The sequence below is a fragment of the Mauremys mutica genome, chromosome 7 (assembly GCF_020497125.1).
Source record: "Mauremys mutica isolate MM-2020 ecotype Southern chromosome 7, ASM2049712v1, whole genome shotgun sequence".
Classification (NCBI taxonomy): Eukaryota; Metazoa; Chordata; order Testudines; family Geoemydidae; genus Mauremys; species Mauremys mutica.
Genome location: NC_059078.1, coordinates 94785794 through 94806439, shown reverse-complemented (window position 1 = coordinate 94806439; position 20646 = coordinate 94785794). Strand labels below are relative to the sequence as shown.

The window sequence follows — 20646 nt, the reverse complement described above, 5'->3', positions numbered from 1 at the left end:
CCACATGTGACAGATAGTTACATTATTTAACGTATTACAGGAAGGCGCTTGGAACAGTGAGGAGGGTGGTATGAGACCCTCACTTGAATCCTAGTTACTTGATTCCTTCACCTTGGTAGTAGCAATGAATTTTTTTCATACCAACTGCTTCTACAAGAGGGGAGTGAAGATTTCCACTGCTCCATTTTATTCTTGCTTTCTAGGGAAATGGATCCCAGCAGCATGTAGGTGCTCATGGGTTAGAGTCTGAAAACTGCGAAAACCAACTATCCCTAAATTGCTTTTTAGATCTCATGTGGGGTTGATGTAATTACTAAGAAGTTAGGGATAGTGTGGGGTATTTTTTAAATAAAATGCCTGCATACCTACTGTTCATAAGCTGATTTTTTTTGGTAAAAAAGGGAAGCATCAGAGAAGGGGGTCAGCTTCTGAACAGGTATAGAGAGGGAGAGTTGGGACACACCCCACCAGACGGGGCAAGGAGAGGCAGCAGAGTCTCACCTCTTCTGGCCATGCTGCTCTCCCCCCAGCCTCTGAAGCAACTGCAGCTCCAGGGCTGGCAGGCTGCGGCCACACCGCCCAGCCCTACCCCCCAGAGCATTTTGTGGCCGGCCTGCCCACCAGACATCTGCCCCTGGCCTGCCCCAGCTAAGGTGGGAAGGGATGGGAGGGGGAGAGTGTGCAGGTCCCGAGCTAGGGGTGGGGTCATGTGGGGGGTGGTCACAGGGGTTACTCCCCTGACCCCCAGCTTCTCCCCCGCAAATTTCCCCACCAGTTGCTGTCCCGGTCCATCAGGGTAAGCAGCTGGCCCACCGGGACACTTTGTTTACTTAGGTTTACCTCTGTGCCTGCAGATGCTAAACAAACCATCTCGGCCCACCAGCGGCTTATCCTGCTAGCCCAGGAGCCAAAGTTTGCTGACCCCTGAATTATAGGGTTGGCTTATGTATGGGTCATAAAATTTTTCCATTTTTACTTATCCATCTTGGGGGGAGCCAGTTTATAAATGAACCAGCTTATGAATGAGTATATACGGTATGTTAATCCTCATGCCGCAACCATGCTATAAGACAGTAATAAGGAAAGGATAGTTCAGGAAACTGGCTGTAACAGGTGCTGCTAGTATTGATCCAATAAGTTTTCAGTGGCTACTCTCCCGTGTTTGCCAAACCCCTGGAGATTAGAAGGTCAGGAACAGCAAGGCAGTGAGAGAACTCATGTAAATTTAATGCTGACAGTCTGCATTCCCTTACAGGTAAGTTTGGGTGTGAATACATTTCAGAAAGCCTTTGGGGCCTCCTTACCCCTCTGAGCTTACTAGTTTAAAAAAAATTTCACAAATGACAAGCAAATATTTAGACAGAGAAATATATATTTGTACTAAAAGTAAATGTTTAATAACAGAGTATCAAGTTCAGAATATATTATAAATCATGTGATGCATCAGTCAAGGCACAAATTCCAGTCTTTAATAAATATACTATAAAAATACTAGCGAATGGACTGAGTGTACTCCACTATCCTAAAGGAATAATTTTTGTTTTGCTGTAACCATTTGGTTTTACTGCTTTTTCACAGACCATTTCTTTGTTTTAAGGTTAAAAAATGTGACACCACTATTTAAAATATCAAATATTAATTATAAGTCACAGTATTACTTTTGTCTTTCAGGTCCCTGCCAGAGGGCCTGAATATAAAAGGCACTATTGTGTAATATATTTTTAGCTTCTAGTGTTACATTTGTAGTATTTAATTTTTTGAGGTATAATACAACTTTTGGTTCCTTACTCTAGATTTTTAAAAGCAATAAGAAGCTGGAAACATTTGAAAACTAAAATGCTTTAAAATAACATTTTGAATTGCTTCTGTAATTATGTGCATGCACAATGGGCACAGCAAAACAATTTCACTTAATATATATTTTACTAAACTAAATTACAAGCAGAAGCATGATTGTTTTACTATGTATAGATTTTTTTATAATTAAACTGCAAAATGAGAAGAATGCTATTCATTTCATTTTCAACACCTTTTAACCAGTTTTTGGACACCCATTAAAGTATTCTGATTTATATATTAATTATATATATCTGCAAGATCAGAGACTGAAATCACTTATATTAATTCCTACAATAATTGTGTATATTTTCCCTAGAAAATGAACAACACAATATCATCTTCATGGAGGTAATAAGCTCCTACAAGTCTCCAGTAAATACCAACCATTACTTCAGCAGCTCTCATACGTTTTCTTTTTCCCAGAAGCCCATGAAAGTAGATGGGCTTTGGAGCATGTTCTAAGTCAAAGATTTGGGCTTATTTGAGGGAAGTAGTGAGTTACAAAGTCTAGGCCTGGGTCTCTCCACAGGGACAACCTGTTAACCCTTCCTTCTCTTCTAGACTGAGGAGTCTCCAGTGTACACAATGCCTCTGCTGACTACAAATATGGCAATACGGTGCAGGGAAGAGAGGTGACTTCTCACATAGGGAGATTCCAAGCCAATCAGGGCTTTCTAGATCAAAGCTAACAACCTCAACATCACCCAGAAACACAATGGCCACTAATGCAGATTGGAAGACTAATATAGTGTGTGCACAGTGAGCCTGCTTCCCCAGTGATCTGCCACATCCTGCACCAGCTTACATTTCCAGATGGATTTATGGTACAGCTCTCAGAAGAGTTCACTTTAGTAATCACAAGGTGGCAAACAAGAATTGATCACAGTAACCAGACCCATGTCCAAAAGAAACTGTTGCAACCTCCTGGCCGGATGGGGAAAAACCCCAACATCCCCCCAGTCAAATAGCACCTGGAGATCCTAGCCCCTCTCCCACATTACCACATGAAGCAACAACAGGCAACACACACACTCTCCATTAAAGAGGCATGTACAATTCACCATATTTTCCCATCTGCCATTTTCATTACTGCTTTTTCTAGATAGAGCTGCAGCCAGCTGTTCCTCACCCTCACCCCAATCTCTGGCAGACAGTGATAAAACGAACGTGCCTTATTTTTTTTCCCCTCTTTAGAATATCAGTAAGCTGCAACATGATGGGCCTTAATAGGCTGTTGGTCCATGACGTGTACATTATGGGCATGAAACTGATGGGAGAGTGTCTTCTTCCATACTCGGTTAATGCACGTCCTGGATGGGCTTACTGCAGTTACAGTAAATATGCTTAATTTGGAAAAAAAAACAAAAAACCAACATGTTTAAAGCTAACCTTTCTGAAGGGTGATGGGGGGGGGGGGGCACCAGGGGCTAGCCTTCCTGTATGGAAAACATAAGCCAGGGAATGGGTGTTAAACACTCTCTCTAAAATTTGTACTGCATAGCAAAGTAATTTTTCTAGCTTTCTCAGTGACACCTTTCCCAACCTCCTGGAGCCAAAATGGCCTTTCAGGAACAGGTTGTGGCCAGTTTGTTTCCTTTTTCTATTGGCAAGTGGAAGCGTTATATTTGACTACATTAGCTTTTATAATAGAAAAAAGGCTAGAAAGTGGCCAGAAAGGGGCTAGCTTGACAGTCTAGAGTGTGAACACACTATTTTAAACTGTCCCCACCTAAACTTGGCCTCTTTATTCAATCAGCTGAACTGGGATCCTGATTCTCAAATCACATGCACCAGTGTAAATCAGAAATAACTCCACTCTGGTCAGTGGAATTACACTGCTATAAAACAGATGAAGTGAGAGCAGTCTAAGGGTTTCAGGCATCTCCTAGTACAGCTTCCTGCAGTCAAAGCAGGCCAGCTCCCCTTCAGTTCTGGGTGGGGAGGGAAAGTGCCACTGGGAGCCCTCAATGCAGGACTCAAAAGTTAAAGCACGCACCACTTCTCCCAGCCTCACCGTGGCACTCAAGCTGGGCTGCTTCAAATTGTCTCTTATGTAGAAAGCTAAACTTGGAGCTGCAATAAAGCTTAGTTCAGTTTCTTGACTGAAAAGTCCAAGTTTAAGTAGGAGGCATTAGAAAGAGAGGGGTGTGTGGTGGACAACAGAAACCCATGTACGTGCTAAAGAAAATCCTTCTGCCCATTGCAGAAGATGGGCTTCTTAAGGAATAAAGGGAATACAGTAAATCATTTATTTCTCATTTTCAGTTTGTAACTGATTTAAAGAGCATAAGGGATACGTAACTACATCATGGCTATAAGGTCAAACTGTGCACCTTTGGGGGTTGGTGTACCACTATGACACCACTAAAGATGTCCAACTGGCCAGTCCTAATATGGCTTTGGACAATCATCATATAGAGCCACATTCTACTATAAATAACAGACCTGCTGCTGCTCCCTTTGAGGTTGAAAGGAAAATTCCCAATAATTTAGTGGGAGAAGGGCCAGGCCCAAAATACATACATTCAAAAACAGTTTGACCCTATTAGAAAATGTTCTATCCTAGCATTAGGGTATTGAAAATGCAAACTAAGTGATCTGTAATACAATACAATCAATCAGAGCTCACTCTTAATAGCCATATTTTTGAGGAAAAATAGAATTAATATTTTTTTCCAGTGATTTGTAGTATTCAGTTAAGACTTTCCAGGCTTTTGGGGCCATGAACCCATCAGGTGGATTTTCGCCTTCTCGAGCAAGCTTTCTCATGCGTGTTCCAGAGATGAAGTCAAATTCATCGTGCCTACCACAGAACAGACATATGGATGAAATCAGTAAATTTAATCTCCTTAAGTGCATCAAAGCCAAATCTTTTCAAAAAAAATTTTTTTTGGCTGTCCTCAGAATTTAATCTGAAAATTGCTGGTACGAGGTCTTCACTAACTCTGTAAGCACTAATGGCACAAATCTTTATCTTCATGTGCAAATTTACCAGCAGCAATAAGACGCAACAGGGCCTCTATTAAAAGGACCTCTATTTTCACTATTACATTATATTATTAAATATAAAATACTTTTCTATAAATAAGGAGAAGTATTTCTACTGTTGTTTCCTAAATGATCTTTACCAAAAAGGTTAAGAAACAACATCAAGCATAGCGTTAGTTTCATATGCGCTAACTCCTTTGTCTGGGTGTTGTATCCTGTGCTGGCAGGCAGGCAGGCAGGCTCCTCATATAGGTCTTTTCATCCCTTAGTTCTTTTATTTCATTTACAACCAAGTTATCTAAAATACTACAAAACTTTTCCTTTCTTCTGCTAAACTGCGACCCTTAAGAAATCCTTTAAAATATTAAATAATATTTAAATACAATATGGGCTACTTTAAAGCAGGTTGTCATTCACTGTGTTACCTTTCTGGATCGTAGAAAATCATGGCCTTTTTTACTTTATTGTATGCTGCAACTCTGAAGGGAATGATTTCCACAGAGGCCAGGCCTGGTGCCATGCTCAAGACCTTCCCTCCTTGTGTGGGCTCATACAAGTCTTTCTTGGTCTCTGGATGGGGCATGCCTGCAGGGTCTCGGCCCACAATGTAGAAATTGGCTCCAGCAATCATTCGAGCCCTACAATGCCACTGAACCTGGGAAGGTGCAACACAAATACCATTATTTAAATGCAGGCCGACACTGGACATAGCATGTCAATATTTTTGTCTTGCTTTAATAAAAAATGTTTCAAAGCTAGGCAATGTCTTTATCTGGACACGCATGAAAAGAATGACACTCTTCAGCAGGCTATTTGTTGTTTCTGATTATAGAGTTACCCACTTCACTTTCATCTACCGCTGCTTTCACTTCCTCTGCTTAAATAAAATGAAACTGGTCCAAAATTAAATTTCTGCAAAGGATGCATCTAGTGGAAGTTGTAGACAGAGAGAAACTGATTTTTGTTCTGTTTTTTACAGCTGTAAGAGTACATGAGATCATTTGCTTTCTCTCTGTCTGATCACAGAACTGCTTAAGTGAAATGATGCCTGAAAACTGAGAGGCCATAACTGAAGAAAGCTGAAGAGTGAACACTTTACAAGTCTCTTTATTTACTAATAGTTGAATATATGCCATAACTTACGTGTGGCTGGCTGGATAATTGGGGCCTTTTGTGAAATGGGAAAGAATAGGGCATCCTTAATTACTTTAATATTAATTCCTCTCTCTATTGGGGCCACCAAGAACTGACTGCCATAATCTTGATTACATGTGAGAGTTGCCCCAGTCTCTCCAGGAGGCCAGACAGACCACCCCAGCCAGGCCTAGAAAGAATCCCAGAGGTAAAGCCACCTTCGCACCTCAGTCCTCTCTTGGTTTGTCTCTCCTGCAAGGGGCAGCACAGAATGTGGCTGGATATATGTACTCTCTGTGCCTCACAACCTGTACAATGTCTCTGATCAGCTGTATTCCCTTCCCCTTTGTCACCCTCTCAATATTTAAATAGAAATTGAGACAGTCCATCTCCAGTAAAAAATGTATAACCACCAAATGTCCTGCACCCCTGGGGGGCTGTGTAAATAATGCTAGTGTCACTGAAATTACTAGTTAAAAAGGCTAAGTAATTCCCCCAGGAATAAATTACTATTCCTTTCTCTCAGGATTTATATAATATTGTAGTTCTATTTACTAGTTATTTAATAGCCATGAGGCACAAACTTTTGTAAAAGCTCTTGTGAAGGGTAGAGGCTGAAGGTTCCTACACTGTAGCCAAGTGACTGCCCAGCTGAGACAGCTATATGCTGCATGAGCAGATGAAACTGTGAGGAAAGTTCTGATTCCTTAATGCTTTTATCCTAACCTCCACACTTGCCTATCTCGGGATATTTATTCCTTAGCTTTAGATTGGGTGACCAGATAGCAAGTGTGAAAAATTGGGACAGGAGAGGGGGGATAATAGGAGCCTATATAAAAAAAAGATCCCAAAATCAGGATTGTCCCTATAAAATCGGGACATCTGGTCACGCTAGCTTTAGGGAAAGAATTACCGGGGGAAATTGAAGCAATGAGTGTCCATGACCAGAAATGCCCAAAGGAGTGGAAATTAATAGGAGTCAAAAGCCCAGTTACCCATCACATCTCCACTGCCCCGTGTAGCCTTCACCTTCAGCACAGGCCTGTTCTCCAAGCAGTCACTGCCAACGCAGACCTCTCAGGAGATAATGCCACAGGTTTAGCTATAGCAGCTCCACTGCCTCCAAATAAAGTGTCCAGCACAAAATGAGTAGATGGAGAAGCAGTAAGGGAAGGCAGATAGACTGAGTGGTGGGCAGTACAAAGTACAGTACAAGGTACCCTGCAAGCAAGTAGGGATAGGGTGACCAGATGTCCCAATTTCACAGGGACAGTCCCGATTTTGGGGTATTTTTCTTATATATACTCCTATTACCCCCACCCCCGTCCTGATTTTTCACATTTGCTGTCTGGTCACCCTAGGTAGGGATGAGAAGAGACCTACCGGGGAAATTCAGATGGCTCAGGGTAGAAGGAGGGAAAACTCATGGGAGACGTAACAAGTTGCCAGTACTCATGGAGGCCGAGATGGCAGACGTGGGTATTTCTGTGAGGTCTAGGCCTTTTGAAAATTTGAACCCCTGGCTAATGTGATGATACAACAAAGGTGCATTCATGTGGTGAACACTGAAGGAAATATGTAAACATATTAGATGACTATTAAAAAGTCCCCCATTCACTGATGCTTTGGGGGATAGCACAGGTACTCAAAGAGGAGTGGGACAGTTTTATCATTTAGGAAGTCTGCTTTTAGATTATGTTGGTAAAAAGTATTTATATTTGTATCAAATGCAGCACAAGCAGTGAAAAATGTAAGTAACTAAATAAAAATGATTGCCTCAAATGTAGCTCAATAAAAATGGCTCTTATGTACTCCCTGTTTTTCAGTCATGTGTGTTTAGGTTATGTCCAGAACCAAGATTACCAGGTTGCAGACCCACTATGGCAAAATCTAATCTGATGATTTATGAAGCAAAATTTACAGCTGGACTTTTTCAGATATTGGTCTGATCTTTTAATTCTGTCAATTAGCAAATCTTATCGAACTTGTACTGTTAGCAGAGTTGATATGGAAGCTTCCTTTGCAGAATGAATAGGGAACCTCAAATGTCACTTACTATGTCACTTCTCTGAATAAAGCCATATTTATGGATTTAAAATTCTGTGAAAAATAACAACCAACACCTTGAAGTAAAGAAATACATTACCTCTGTTGGACCAGCATACAACATGGGAGAAGGGAAGATTGCAACAATAGTTGACTTTGGGTCTAGGACATGTTCCTCAAGCACAGCTGCATGCTGCTTCATTCGCCACTCTAGTGGCACATCATCCTCTTTGGTCCAGCCTCCTAGAGGGTGCAGCAGAAGCACCGGATGTTTGTAACCTCTTTCCAGCAGATGGCTTTTGGTGTCCTGCATGAGCAGAGCATGACCATTGTGGACAGGGTTGCGCAGTTGAAATGCAAATACAGCATCTAAGAAAGAAAGATTCAGAACAGTGTCATAAGCCCAATAAGATGATGAACAACTGCACTAACCCGAACACCTAACAGGAAGTACATTTATAGACTATGTAAGTCATGAGCATCAAATTATGACAACCTCTGCTGTTTATGTTCCCTGATATTATTATTTGTATGAATGATCTGTATTACCATAGTGCCTGGGAGCCCTAGTTATGGACCAGGATCCCATTGTGCTAGGTGCTGCACAAACACAGAACAAGAAAACAAAATAAGCAACCTTATCTTCCCATGGAATGGTTCCTACAATATTTAAATTACATATGTATTATTCCTCTTAAGTGCTCTGTGAAATTTTTTCATTGTGCACATTTTCCATGAGGTTGATCTTGGTTATATCATCCCACTGTGGCCAACGTATTTTTCACTTCTCATTAAAAAGTGCATTTCCAATCTACATCACATCCTCTAAACTTCACTTCTGAAAATATGTATTTGTTTGTTTTCAAAGTTCAATGAAATGCTTAGGGAGTTTGGAAAATCTACAATAAAAGCACCCTCTGCCTTCTAAAACAAGGCCAAATTTGTTATGCAGAGTTGTAGGTGACTTGTGGAACTTCTTTCCCCAGTATGACATGTTTTGGTGATTGCAGTGTTGTAGCTGTGCTGGTTCCAGGATCAGGGCTGCCCAGAGGGGGAGGGGGCCAAGTGGGGCAATTTGCCCGAGGCCCCGGGTCCTGCAGGGGCCCCCACGAGAATATAGTATTCTATAGTATTGCAACTTTTTTTTATGGAAGGGGCCCCTGAAATTGCTTTGCCCCAGGCCCCCTGAATCCTCTGGGCAACACTGCCCAGGATAAAAGCCCAGGATCTGCACCTTAAGAAACTTAAACCTGCCTTCACCAAATACACACCAGAGAAGTAGATCGCATCATGAAACAGGCCACCCAAATACCCCAAGAGAACCTGCTTCAATAAAGAGGGGGGGGGAAAAAAAGCTCCTCAAACCACACCCCCCGACTTGTCACTTGGTGTCCTGGAGCACTGGAACCCATCGGGTATTATTAAACAATTACAACTCACACTTGATGGGGACTCAAAGAAATGTTTCCTGAACCTCCTCTTTTGGCCTTCAAAGAACCCCCCAACCTCATCAAGCATTTCGTAAGATGCAAGTTCCCCACCAACCAGGAGACAACCCAAAGCAGCACCACACTTTGCCAGAACAACAGATGCAAAACCTGCAGACATATCTTCACTGCTATGATGATCAATCCCCCCCCCCAAAACCCCCCACACCTTTCAAGTTCTGGGTGTCCTACACATGCCTATCACAGCGTGTGATGTGCCTCATCCATTGCATTAAATGCCCCAATAATAACTACATGGGTGAAATGAGACAAACACTATGCTCTCAAATGAACTCACACAGAAAAATGTTAAAAGAAAAACATTTCCTAAAATGATCACTCCACATCTGCCCTCTCAGTCCTCGTTCTCAAAGGAAATCTGCCCAACACTTTCAAACGATGAGCATGGGAGCCTAAATAACTTTGGTAAACACAAAAAATCGCAGACTGAAGAGGGACTGCAGATTTATGGTTTATTACAACCATCTGTAACCTACTAATCCCTGTTTTTTGTCCTATGATTGCAGAGGTGTTAATGGACCACTTCATCTTGAATGGTCCCTTAGGATATGTGTTAACTACTTAGGCTAAACAATCTGTTCCACCTTGTATTTAGCTGTGATACTCTGGGTATGTCTACACTGCAATTAAAAACCTGCAGCTGGCCCATGCCAGTTAACTCCAGCTTGCGGGCATAGGTGGCGAGTTATATTCCCATGTGGTGCCCGGGCACCAGCAATATTCAGAGCCCAGCTCCACCAATATTTGGGGCCGGGTCCCCCCCCGCCGGCCCCACCTACTGCCCCCACCCCCTGAGTGTCCCCCGGCCCCCTCTTGCCTTCCCGGGGCCCTGGAACAGAGAGTCTCTGGGCTTGGCTACACTTACGGTTTGCAGCGCTGGTAGTTTGCAGCGCTGGTCATCCAGCTGTATAGGAGCAGCGCTGGTGTGTGGCCACACTCACAGCTACCAGCGCTGGTGTGTGGCCACATTTGCAGCATTTCCAGCGCTGTTGGGAGTGATGCATTATGGGCAGCTATCCCAGCATTCAAGTGGCCGCAACGTGCTTTTCAAAAGAGGGGGGTGGAGTGGGCTCTAGTGTGACAGGGAGCGGGGGGAGAGAGAGAGTGGATTTTTGGAGCCAACACTGTGTGTTAGCTTCCTGACTTGAAAAATCAGAACATTTTTCCGACCCCTTAGTCTTAACTCTTAATTGCAAACAGCCTGCAGGCAACAGGACTCCCCACTGTTTCCCTGCCTGCCTCTATTTGATTGTTTACAGCCAGGTACAGATGATCACAGCAAACAGGAGCTTTGTTTGTTTTTTAGATAGCAGCAGCGGCAACGGAGGAGCTCCACAGAGCTCGTTCACAACAGGGAGGAGGATCTCATTTGATTGTTCACAGATTGATCACAGCAAACAGGAGCTGATAAACAGCTCCGGTAGAAACGGAGCTCGGAGCTCCGGAGGTTCACAACAAAACAAAGAGAGGCTGCATAACAAAACAAAGGGAGTAATTTAGTTAAAAGCATTCTGGGATATCTCCTTATTCCCTGGAGGCCAATAAAAGCGCTGGTGTGTGTCCACACTTGATGAGCAGCGCTGGATCACCAGCGCTGCAATCGCTACACCCCAACCCGGCCAGGTGTACAGCCAGCGCTGCAGCCAGGGAGTTGCAGCGCTGGATGTGCCTTGCAGGTGTGGATGGTTACTAATTGCAGCGCTGGAAAGCCTCTACCAGCGCTGCAACTTGCAAGTGTAGCCAAGCCTTCTGTCTCTTTCATGCAGCTCCATGCTGCCTCCCTGCAGCAACTGCTGCTGCAAGGTGCTAGTGCCCCCCATCTCCACTGCCAGGGCAGACTGACTGAGCCTGCCCTTCCACCTCAGACCCTTCCCTTTTCCGGTGGGACCCTCCAGCAGCACAGGGGGCCCCCCGCCCACAGTCACCGCTCCTGCCCCATGCTGGGCAGGGAGGCAGCCCCATCCCTCACCCCGAGGGAGGCTACAGTCAGGGGGAACGGCAGGGGAGCAGGCGCATGCAGCACCCCCCAGCACCCACCATGGGGGAGGCGAGGGAGATTCCTGGACCTGAGAGGGGCCCTAGGAGCACATGCAGTGACAGTGGTGGGGGTGAGTGCTGGGGAGGGCAAGAAAGAGGGGCTGCAATTAAACAGCCCTGTGAGCCCAACTCAGCAGGCCCAGATCAGCCATGGGTGTGTAACTGCAGTGCAGACATATCCTCCGAGAACCTTTCCCAGACCTGATGAAGAGCTCTGTGCAGGTCAAAAGCTTGTCTCTTTCACCAACAGAAGTCTAGTCACCATCTAGTCTCTTTAATGTTGGTGAAGCTTTCCAGGCACTAACACAATAGAGTTTCAATATAGCAACACTCTTCATCTGCCAAGAAAGTTCTGTCTTGTGGGTGCAACTGGTTCCATCCTCTCACCCTTCTTATTTGCGGTGACAACAGATCCCAGTGGCAGGAAGAAAGTGGGGTCTGCTGTTATGGTGCTCCCTGTTTAACCAGGGAGGCATGTGCAGGGGAAAAATCAGACTGAATTTGGCACAAATAGCATGCCGCTACATGACAAGCCTGTGATTTCTAGTGAATCTCAACTAAATAGTACTAATCTACTCAAATTATTATTCGTATTAATAAGAATATTTTCTATCAACACTATGATGAGAAAACTGCAAAGCCCTTGAAGTTGTTTATTATTAGATGCAGAATTTTAGAAGAGAAGACTAAACCAAGCCTTACATTTAGATCTACGATATGATTTCATTTTTGAGCTGATAATAAAGAGAACTGTTAATTATTCACATAGTTTTTGATCAACCTCAGCAAAATAATTCAATGCAAGAAGTCTGAGAAATGTCTAATTTTCACATCACACATGTGCAACAGGAACAGATCTATTAGAATGTTTTAAGGTAGTTTTCCTATTAGGTTTCAGAGTAGCTAGGTAATTTTCCGCATGCAATTATCTAGCTTCAGCTCCACTTTATCGTAATTAGTCTTGTGATAGTTGTCTCAACATGAGGATCTTTTAGTAGGGAGACAAAGGATAATTAGGCACTAGCCCAGCTGAGATTGTGAAGAGGGTGTAATACCACAAAGTCATATGCTCACCAGCATTCATTTCTTTAAACTTCTGTTTGAGCTCCAGTGGTGTCAAACGGTACTGGTCCAGTCCATCGTTCCATTTTATTTTCTCTAACACATGAAGATCACCACCAGCCAACCAATCCCCACTTTCCATCACCATCTACAAATCATATATATATACATATTAGTCATGGAATATCTGCTAAATACTAAAACATTTGTGTTCATTTTATCTTTCATTAAATGCCTCCACAGTACAACTATCAGTGACTTACTGAGTGGCTGCATCTAACCTAAGTGTTTCTCTCCTTGAAATGCAGGGCTAGCGGGGACTTTGCCAGGTCATCTAGGCTGAGGTAAGACTAAGTATATTGACAAGTGATTGTCTAACCAGTTCTTAAAAACCTCCACCACCTCCCTTGAAGTTTAGTTCAGTGCTTAACTATCCATATAGTTAGAAAGTTTTTCCTAATATCTAACCTAAATCTCCCTTGCTGCAGAGTAAGTCCATTATATCTTGTCCTACCTTCAGTGGAGATGGAAAACAATTGACTATGTCCTCTTTATAACAACTCTAAACATATTTAAAGGCTGTTACCAGCTCCCCTCTCTTCTCTGCCCCTAAACCAAGTCTTCTTTTCTCAAGACTAAACATGCCCAGTTTTTTAAACCTTTCCTCAGAGGTCAGGTTTTCTAAACCTTTTATCATTTTTGTTGCTCTCCTCTGGACTCTCTCCAATTTGTCCACATCTTTCTTAAAGTGGGGTGCCCAGGCTGGACACAGTAGTGCAGGTGAGGCCTCACGAGGGCTGAGTAAAGCAGGACAATTACTTCCTGAGCCTTACATACAACACTCTTGTTAACAGATGTCAGAATATTAGCCTTTTTTACAATTGCATCACATTGTTGGCTCATATTCAATTTGTAATTCTCTTCAACCCCCAGATCTTTTTCAGCAGTACTACTGCCTAGCCCGTTGTTTACTATTTTGTAGTTGTGCATTTGATTTTTCTTTCCTAAATGAAGTACTTTGCACTTGTCTTTCCCAAGGCCTAGTCTACACTAGGAAATTAGGTCGGTATAACAACGTTGCTCAGGGGTCTGAAAAATCCAGTTAAACCAGCCTAATCCCCAGTTTAGACAGTGCTAGGTTGACGGGAGAATTCTCCCATCATACTAGCTACCACCTCTTGGGGAAGTAGATTACCTATACCGACGGGAGAACCCCTCCTGTCAGAGTAGGCAGCATCTTCACTGAAGCTCTACAGTGGTGCAGGTGCAGTGGTACAGGTGTGTCGCTGCAGTGTTTTAAGTATAGACAAGCCCTAAATTTCATCTTGTTGATTTAGACCAATTTTCCAATTTGTCAAAGTTGTTTTGAATTCTAATCCTGTCCTCCAAAGTGCTTGCAACCCCTCCCAGTTTGGTGTAATCTGTGGATTTCATAACATACTCTTCACTTCATTATCTAAGCCATTAATGGAAATATAGAATAGTACCAGACCCAAGACAGGCCCCTTGGGAACCCCACTGGATAGGTCCCCCCAGTTTACAGCAAATCATTGATAACTGCTTTTTACTTATGGTCTTTCAACCAGTTATGCGCTCACCTTATAATAATTTCAACTAGACCACATTTCCCTAGTTTGCTTCTGAGAATGTTATGTGGGACTGTGTCAAAAGCCTTCCTAAAATCAAAATATATCATGTCTACAGCTTCCCCAATCCATGGACCAGTAACCCTTGTCAAAGACGGAAATTAGGTTGGTTTGGCATGATTTGTTCTTGACAAATCCATGCTGGCTCTTCCTTACAACCGTATTATCCTCCAGGTGCTTACAAATTGATTAATAATTTGTTTCAGTGTCTTTCTGGAAGTTAGGCTGCCTGGTTTATAATTCTCGGGATCTCTTTGTTCCCCTTTTTAACTATATGTTTGTTCTTCTTAATGTTTGTTCTTCTCCAGTTGTCTGGGTCCTGCACCATCCTCCGTGACCGTGCAAAGATAATATTTAATAGTTCCAGTATTGACTCAGCTAGTTCTTTAAACTAGCTAGGAGAATTACATCATGCTCTGCTGTTCTGAATACATCTAACTTATCTAAATATACTTAAACCTGTTATTTCCTTATTCTGGATAATGTTCTTTCCCCCTTGTTAATATTAACTGTGTTGAGTATCTGGTCACAATTAATTTTTGTAATGACAAAACAGGCATTAAACAATTCAGCCTTCTTGATGTCATTTGTTATCAGCTCTTCTTCCCTGCTAAGTAGTGGACCTACACTTCCCTTCATTTTTCTCTTGCTCATATTGTGTAAGGGGACTCTTGCCCCCTTACTAACATTCAGTGGGAGTGTTTTGGTTGGCTAGCTCCCAGCACTAAAAGACTGCGGAGAGGCCAATGCTCCAGGTCAGCCTCTGAGCCTGATTGACAAGGCAGGCAGGCTAATCAGGGAGTCAGGAGGCCAGGGGGGTCCCGTCCTCCGTGTGAGCTGGAATTGCCTGGGTCAGACAGAGTGGGGCCAAGCGAAGGAGAGAGCAGGGGCCCAAGCTGAGCTGGAGAGCAGAGCTGTGCCAGATCCAGTGGGGCTAGAAAAGCAGCTCAGGAAGCAGGTCAGAGTTGGGAGCAGAGCCAGAGACAGTCCAGGGAGAGAGCATATCCTGTGCTGGGAGCAGAACTGCAGCCACAGAGCCAGATGTGGTGAGCAACTGGGGCCAGCCAAGGGGGAACCCTGGGCAAAGGGCCCAGTGCAGAAAGACACCCCAAGCCAAGGGTCCTTGCAGGCCGGACTGGGAGGGGGATCTTACCCGACGGGGGGCTGATGCTGGGAAGAAGGGTCCCACCACCCAAAACCCAGAGGTGTGTGGCCACCACCATTACAAGTGTCCGGCCACCACCACTGCAAGTGTTCAACCCGCAGCATCCCTGCAGCACAGCCAGGGCTTGAGAAGGAGGCCTGGGACCTACAAGAAACAGACTGTGAAGTGCCCTGATGTCCAGAGACACTGTTTGTAATGTTCCCTGCCACAGAGTGGGGTGATGTGTTTTCTTTTAACCTTTCCCATTTTTCCTTATTCTTCTTTTAAATTAATTGTTAATTAAACAACTTGTATTTGCTTTAAATTGTATGAAATGATCAGGGGTCAGGGAAGTGCCCAGTGCAGAGAGAGCACCCCGGAGTGAGGACACCCTAGCCTCTGTCCTAGGGGACCACAGCAGGGCTGAGAGTCGAGCCCCCCAGGAATCCTGGGCCCAGCCTTGCTGGGGTTACGAGGACTCTGCCAGACAGGAGAGTTGAAGGGGAGTCCTCAAGGGTAGGGAGGCCCCTGGGTAAAGGAAATGGGAGCGAGGACTCAGATCCTTTCCCTAGCCCACTTCACAGGGGTAGTGCAGAAGCCAGGAAAGTTCCCCACAATACCGGGACCATTCCCTGCTTACATTGTATTTATAAAAAGCAACAAAGAGTCCTGTGGCACCTTATAGACTAATAGAAGTATTGGAGCATGAGCTTTCGTGGGTGAATACCCAGTTCGTCTTGTGAATACCCACTTTCATATTCACCCACAAAAGCTCATGCTCCAATACTTCTGTTAGTCTATAAGGTGCAACAGGACTCTTTGTCACCTATTACAGATCCAGACTAACACAGCTACCCCTCTAATAATTGTAGTTATAGATCCTCTTCTTATCGCCTTTTATGTCCTTTGCTTGGTGTAACTCATTTTGTGTCTTAGCCTTTCTGATTTTATCCCTATATGCTTGTGCTATTCTTTTGTACTCCTCCTTGGCAATCTGTCCATGTCTCCACTTTTTGTAGGATTGCTTTTTGATTTTCTGATCATTAAACAGCTCCTGATGGAGCCGTATTGGCCTCTTATTATTCTTCCTATCTCTCCTTTGCATTGGGATAGTTAGCTGCTGTGCCTTTAATATTGCCTCTTTGAGACACTGTCAGCAATTCTGAATTCCTTTTTCCCTTAGATTTTCTTCACATGGAAACATACCAACCAGTTCAGTTCAAGTCTGCATTTTGAATTCCATTGACTTTATTCTGCTGTTCTTACTCCTTCCTTTCCTTAGAATCATTAAATCTATCATTTCCTCATCACTTTCACCCAAATCCTGGATGAAAACTTTCAAAAACATTTTATTTAGGCATGATTCTGCTTATATATTTAATCTGCTTATACATTAATCTTTAATTGTCATGCACCCGACGAAGTGGGTATTCACCCACGGAAAGCTCATGCTCCAATATGTCTGTTAGTCTATAAGGTGCCACCGGACTCTTTGCTGCTTTTACAGATCCAGACTAACATGGCTACCCCTCTGATACTTAATCTTCTTTGTTTTTGTTTTTTAATTACTGGATACATTTTCTTTTGGAAGAGTCAGGGTGGAAAACACTACATAAATGCAACAGATAAGGTTAAATGCACCTCAGGCTCCATGCAACCTGATGGTAGAAAGTCTGCCAGGAGAGGAAAGAAACAACAATAAAAAGCAGAAACAGTCTTCCTTCTTCTGGGTGGGGAACTGTAGTGCTCCGGCAAAGTTCAAGTAGCACACAGCACTAGCTGAGGAGGGGCTGTTGTAAGGGCGACCCAAAATGCTTCCATTCAATGGGTCTTTTCACATAACTCCTGCCCGTGGGACTACTATGGAGTTCCTGCTAGACTTTAGAGCTCAAAATGTAACCTATAGTATTCTGGAACTCCAAAGTTAACCCCAAAGGTAAATAACAGTATCAGTCAACTCCTGTACGTGCCACTGAACCAGCCTTAAAACACCTAGGAATTGTGCTGTATTGTAGTCTTTCATCTAGCGTGTATTTATCTGGTATCTTGTTGTTTTAACAAATGCCACTCAACTGGTATAAGCAGACATAGCTCCACCAGAGTCAATACACCTATACTGATTTACGTCAGCCGAGGTTCTGGATGTTGGCCTTCACACTGCATGTTTTGTTTCTCTTTTCTGCATTAAATACCCAGTATTCCAGGGGTTCTTTTCTTCTCGGCGATTTCACAGTGGTCCCCACAGTCACTGGCATTATTACACAAATTCCCACAAATATAAAACATAGCAATTGCAGATCATCAAACACCTTATTGTTTTCATTATGCATAAGCAGAATTAACATGGCTGCTGTTTTTGAAAGTAGACAAAGTTGACTACTCATTTTAAGCAAAGACACACTGAAAACTAATATGGTACCACATACTAATGAAAATTATTATTTGTATTTTTGTTCAGAGTAGGTGGATAAAAATTAGATGCAGAAAATTAAAAAAATCCCAACATTCTTCTATGATTAGTAGAAAGAAGTAAAAAGCACCATTCAAAATTCATTTTAATTATGTGTTGTTTCATGCCTCAATTCCAGCTCTTGCAATGATTTGCAGTGTTAGAACGTTGAATAGCATCACAGAGAAAACCAAACCACTGATTCATGGAAATTTAAGGAATGAAAGTATTAGATAAATGTGAACATGTTTATGTATGTAATGAGCTTTTGTAGAAAACTCTCCAGCTCTTTTGTGGTGTTCTATACCCACTCCCACCCCACGTATTTGATTTTGAGTTCGAGTTCCATGAGCTTGATGGAATAAATTGCTCTCTCGTTAACCAATAAACATGATGTTCAGGGACTGTTTACATGTCAAGAAATCAATTCTCCTTTGCAATCCTAATGCGATCTTTTCCAGTGAATGGTTCCTTGTATTTTACTTTGAGAGAGTACAGAAAACGCCATGTATATTCCCAATAGGAAATTTACTATTGCATGCTCTCTACTTTACAGGTTGCCTTAGTTTTTAATTCCTGAAGACTTATTATTGCAAACAGGGAAATTACTAATACACTTACTTTGACATGTGGGTGCTTCACACACGTTGTCCCCCACACACGCGCACAGCGCTCCTCCTTCCTATGTTCATAGAACTCTATGTTTCTGAGGATTGCTACCCTTTGGCCATTATACTCAAGTGCAAATGCAGTGCAGTCATCCAGCCGTTTCTTATCTTCCGTAGCAACAGGGAGCACAATGGGAATGCTCAGGTTAATAACGCCATCTGCGATAAGAACACCACCATATTTTAATATACTTAAAAAGGCTAGAGCATCTCTCTCCCACACACAAATGGCTCTGATGAAAATGTTCCAAAAGAGGAAGTCCTAACCCAGGACTGATTGAATGATCATAGACGCTGGATCAATTGGTCTAATGACCTCATTCAATTAACCACATGACCATACTGATTTTACTCTGGGGTTCGGTTTTTCTCCATGTTTTTGCTTGGAAATATACCTATTGTTTCCTTATAAGACTTAAAATTCATAAGAAAGAATCATTAAACAATTTAGCAGTTGTAACTGTGACAGTGATTACTTGGCCATCTAAGACAAATTATTTTGTTCTGGTTTGACATGTAGGTAATACTAATGCCACACAGAATATTGAAAAGATCTCAGGGATTCTGCCGATTTAGCATCCTGGAGATTTTTCATGTTATGATTTTAATACTATGTAGATTTTGCCATTCTTTATTTCATTTTTTATAAAATGTTTATCATTCATCTATGTGTAGCAGTTTTAAATTAGCTTCATGCACAATCAGGTACTTAAAATGTAGTCATGTGTGATCCAACCAGGTAAATTTCCCTTCGTTTCAATCTTCCTGACTGAAACATGCTTTCACAAATTATTCAGAAGTATGTTTAAAAAGTCAAAAGTGCAACCTCATATCAGGTATTTTTATTTAAATAATACCAACCAATACTCAAAGTTATCAATTAGTAAAGCCAAAGTGGCAACAAAACACGGAATAATTTCTTAAATAAATCATTTTGGGTTATGTATTCCAGCTTTAATTACAATACACAGAACAACAGTCACTTATGATATATGCAAATACAACTTGCAAAGTTATATGATTAGTATTCTCATGATCACAGTTAATGGTGTATGGTAGGTCTGGTATTATGTATAACTGGTTGGATCATAAACAACTTGGTGCCAGTTCCAGATCTAATTTAGATTTTATTTTTCTATGGCATTTTATATAATTTATGTTAAAATCTCTAATTGTAATTATTTCCATAGTATCTGGAAAACAATTAAATACATACCAACTAGAGCTATACCAACTCTACCCTTTCCTAGGGGAATAAAAACATAATTAACACCTAAGTTTTTATCTTCCCCAAAAATAACTTTTACAATAATAGATTCAAGAACCAAATCAATCTGAAACTTCAAACAGCTATTGCATAATTTTTAGTTTGGATATTTCCTTGCGCTGTCAATACTATATTTTTTCCTATTTTGCTGTCAACATAAATGTTATTCTGTATGGTTCAGTGCTATTTATTTAATTTGCTACCTGTTTACATAACACGTATTTCACCCCCAAAATGTTAAATGTGTACAGTTTCTCCATAATGAAATCTTCAGAAAATATATACATAACAGGTAAGACAATCCAAGTGCTGTGTGCCAGCTGCATGCATTCAAAAGCATTCATTAGTAGAGCTGATTGAAAAGTGTAGGGGTTAGTCCTGCATAAAAATAAACAACATTTTCAGCTGAAAACTTGTTTTTTCAGCAAAAGCTCTGTTTTCCACAGAAAGCAGACGACACTTGTCACAAAAAAATTCATTTAGTTGAAAACCCAATTTTCTGTTGAAGAACTTTTGACAGAAAGTATTCAACCAGCCGTATTAGTCATGTTATTTTCTGACTCTGTCCTAACAATTTTGGAGCACACTACTTCTCATCTCTAAAGGGGAGAACAGCACCACTCAATAAATCTGTGTGGCACTAATTTAATTAATATATCTTATTAATATACCTTATGAGCCATTTGAAAGTAAATAAAATGAAATTACATATTTATACATGTTTGGACTGTATCTCTTATGCTACCACACACGTGACTTCTTGTTTCAGAGGAGAGGTTAAATACTTTACAAGGCACCTCAGTATACCCTGCAGATACAGTGAAACATATTTAAGGCAGGCATTTTTGTACATAGCCA

The 20646-nt window shown here is 42.1% G+C and overlaps 1 protein-coding gene across 2 annotated transcripts in view; it reads right to left on the bottom strand.

The window, feature by feature from the left end:
• Nucleotides 1–1372: 1372 nt before the first annotated feature.
• PAPSS2 (3'-phosphoadenosine 5'-phosphosulfate synthase 2) overlaps nt 1373–20646 on the bottom strand; it is a 63213-nt gene continuing 43939 nt past the window's right edge. Inside the window, exons 8-13 of one of the 2 annotated variants that reach the window (XM_045023001.1) lie at nt 19738–19767; nt 18475–18680; nt 12627–12762; nt 8108–8376; nt 5253–5482; nt 1373–4642 (exon numbers count right to left, since the gene is read on the bottom strand). In XM_045023001.1, the coding sequence (XP_044878936.1) occupies nt 4471–4642; nt 5253–5482; nt 8108–8376; nt 12627–12762; nt 18475–18680; nt 19738–19767 (1043 nt within the window). In that variant the 3' untranslated portion in view covers nt 1373–4470. The remainder of the gene's footprint in view (nt 4643–5252; nt 5483–8107; nt 8377–12626; nt 12763–18474; nt 18681–19737; nt 19768–20646) is intronic. The other variant, XM_045023002.1, reaches the window with a different exon arrangement.